The sequence below is a fragment of the Alligator sinensis genome, unplaced genomic scaffold (assembly GCF_000455745.1).
Source record: "Alligator sinensis unplaced genomic scaffold, ASM45574v1 scaffold265_1, whole genome shotgun sequence".
Taxonomy (NCBI): Eukaryota; Metazoa; Chordata; order Crocodylia; family Alligatoridae; genus Alligator; species Alligator sinensis.
This window is the reverse complement of record NW_005842961.1, coordinates 142,218-143,487: the sequence shown is the minus strand read 5'-3', so window position 1 is coordinate 143,487 and position 1,270 is coordinate 142,218. Positions and strand designations below refer to the sequence as shown.

General features: G+C 64.9%; 2 protein-coding genes across 2 annotated transcripts in view; one reads left to right on the top strand and one right to left on the bottom strand.

The window, feature by feature from the left end:
* LOC102388479 (glycoprotein-N-acetylgalactosamine 3-beta-galactosyltransferase 1-A-like) overlaps positions 1 to 981 on the top strand; it is a 3,225-nt gene extending 2,244 nt beyond the window's left edge. The window contains exons 4-5 of the mRNA XM_025192695.1: positions 1 to 250; positions 766 to 981. Coding sequence (XP_025048480.1) covers positions 1 to 250; positions 766 to 981 — 466 coding nt within the window. The remainder of the gene's footprint in view (positions 251 to 765) is intronic.
* Positions 982 to 1,227: 246 nt separating this feature from the next.
* The window catches only part of AGAP2 (ArfGAP with GTPase domain, ankyrin repeat and PH domain 2), a 17,838-nt gene continuing 17,795 nt past the window's right edge, over positions 1,228 to 1,270 (bottom strand). The window contains exon 18 of the mRNA XM_025192694.1: positions 1,228 to 1,263. Coding sequence (XP_025048479.1) covers positions 1,228 to 1,263 — 36 coding nt within the window. The remainder of the gene's footprint in view (positions 1,264 to 1,270) is intronic.

Genomic DNA, 1,270 nt, shown 5'->3' with positions numbered 1-1,270 from the left:
CTACGTGCTGAGCCGCGAGGCCCTGCGCCGCTTCGTGGCTGGCTTCCAGACCCAGGTCTGCAGCCACACAAGCCCCGTGGAGGACCTGGCCCTGGGCCAGTGCATGGAAAAGATGGGGGTGGAGGCTGGTGACTCCCGGGATGCCACAGGCCAAGAGACCTTCCACGCCTTCCCGCCCGAGCAGCACCTGCGTGGCGCCTTCCCCAAGGACCCCTCCTACCTCAGCTACTCCTACTACCCCGTGCTGGGGGTAAGTGCCCCCAGGTCACCGCTGCCCCCCGAGCTTCCAGGGCACTTGTGGCTGCTCACTGCCCTGCCCCTCATTAATAAGCAGGCTCCACCTGTCCTCCATTAGCTCCACCCACTTGATAAGCACTGCCCAGTGGCAGTGCCCTGTGGGGGGGTCTGTGCCCCTAGGGTAGAGTCCCATCCTTGTCTCATCCTCAACTGTCCCCATCTTCCCCAGGCCCAGCTGGAGGGGAGGGGCGGTGATGCCCTGTGGGGCTCCTAAACAGGGCCTGGGTTGGGGGAGAGCGAAGCCCCCTCCCCAAGTCCGGAGTGATGGGGGCAGGGGGGTGAAGTCCCTTCACGACCCCATCGTGGTGCCACCCCCAGCTGTGGCTGCACTCAGCACAATGTGGCGAGGGATGGGGGGTAATAGAGTCCCCACTGTAGCACCAGGAACTAGGCGGTAGGAGTAGTGCTGGGGGGGGGTTATTGCCCCCCTACCCCAGCTCAGCCTGGCATCTCCCCCTGCCCCCTCAGGGCCCACAGAGCTGCTCGGACCTGACCATCTCCTTCCATTACGTGAGCCCGGAGCAGATGTATGAGCTGGAGTACTTCACGTGGCACCTCCGCGCCTATGGCTACCGGCCCCGGAGGCAGCCGGTGCCTGCTGGGCAGACTCCCCTTGCCACCGAGCACCGTGGGCAGCTGAGCCAGCCCACACCCCCCTTGCCACCGAGCACCGGGGGCAGCTGAGCCAGCCGGAGCGTGGACGGACGCAGGGGTCTGGGGTTGGCCCCTTTGCCCATGGTGCCAACCACAACCACGTGACTTATCTCCCTCGTTCCTAGTACTGGGGCCTGGGGGGCTCGGCCGGTCCCTGCGCCATCCAGATGCTACATGGCCACGGCCCTCCCTCACTGCCCCCCACTTCCGGAGCAGAAAGAAAAAGCCACAGGCGTGAGTCAGACATTACGTACTTACAGTTACAATCCAAGAGGTTCAAATGCTGTACATGGCCACGGTGGGCACCGGTGGCTGGACG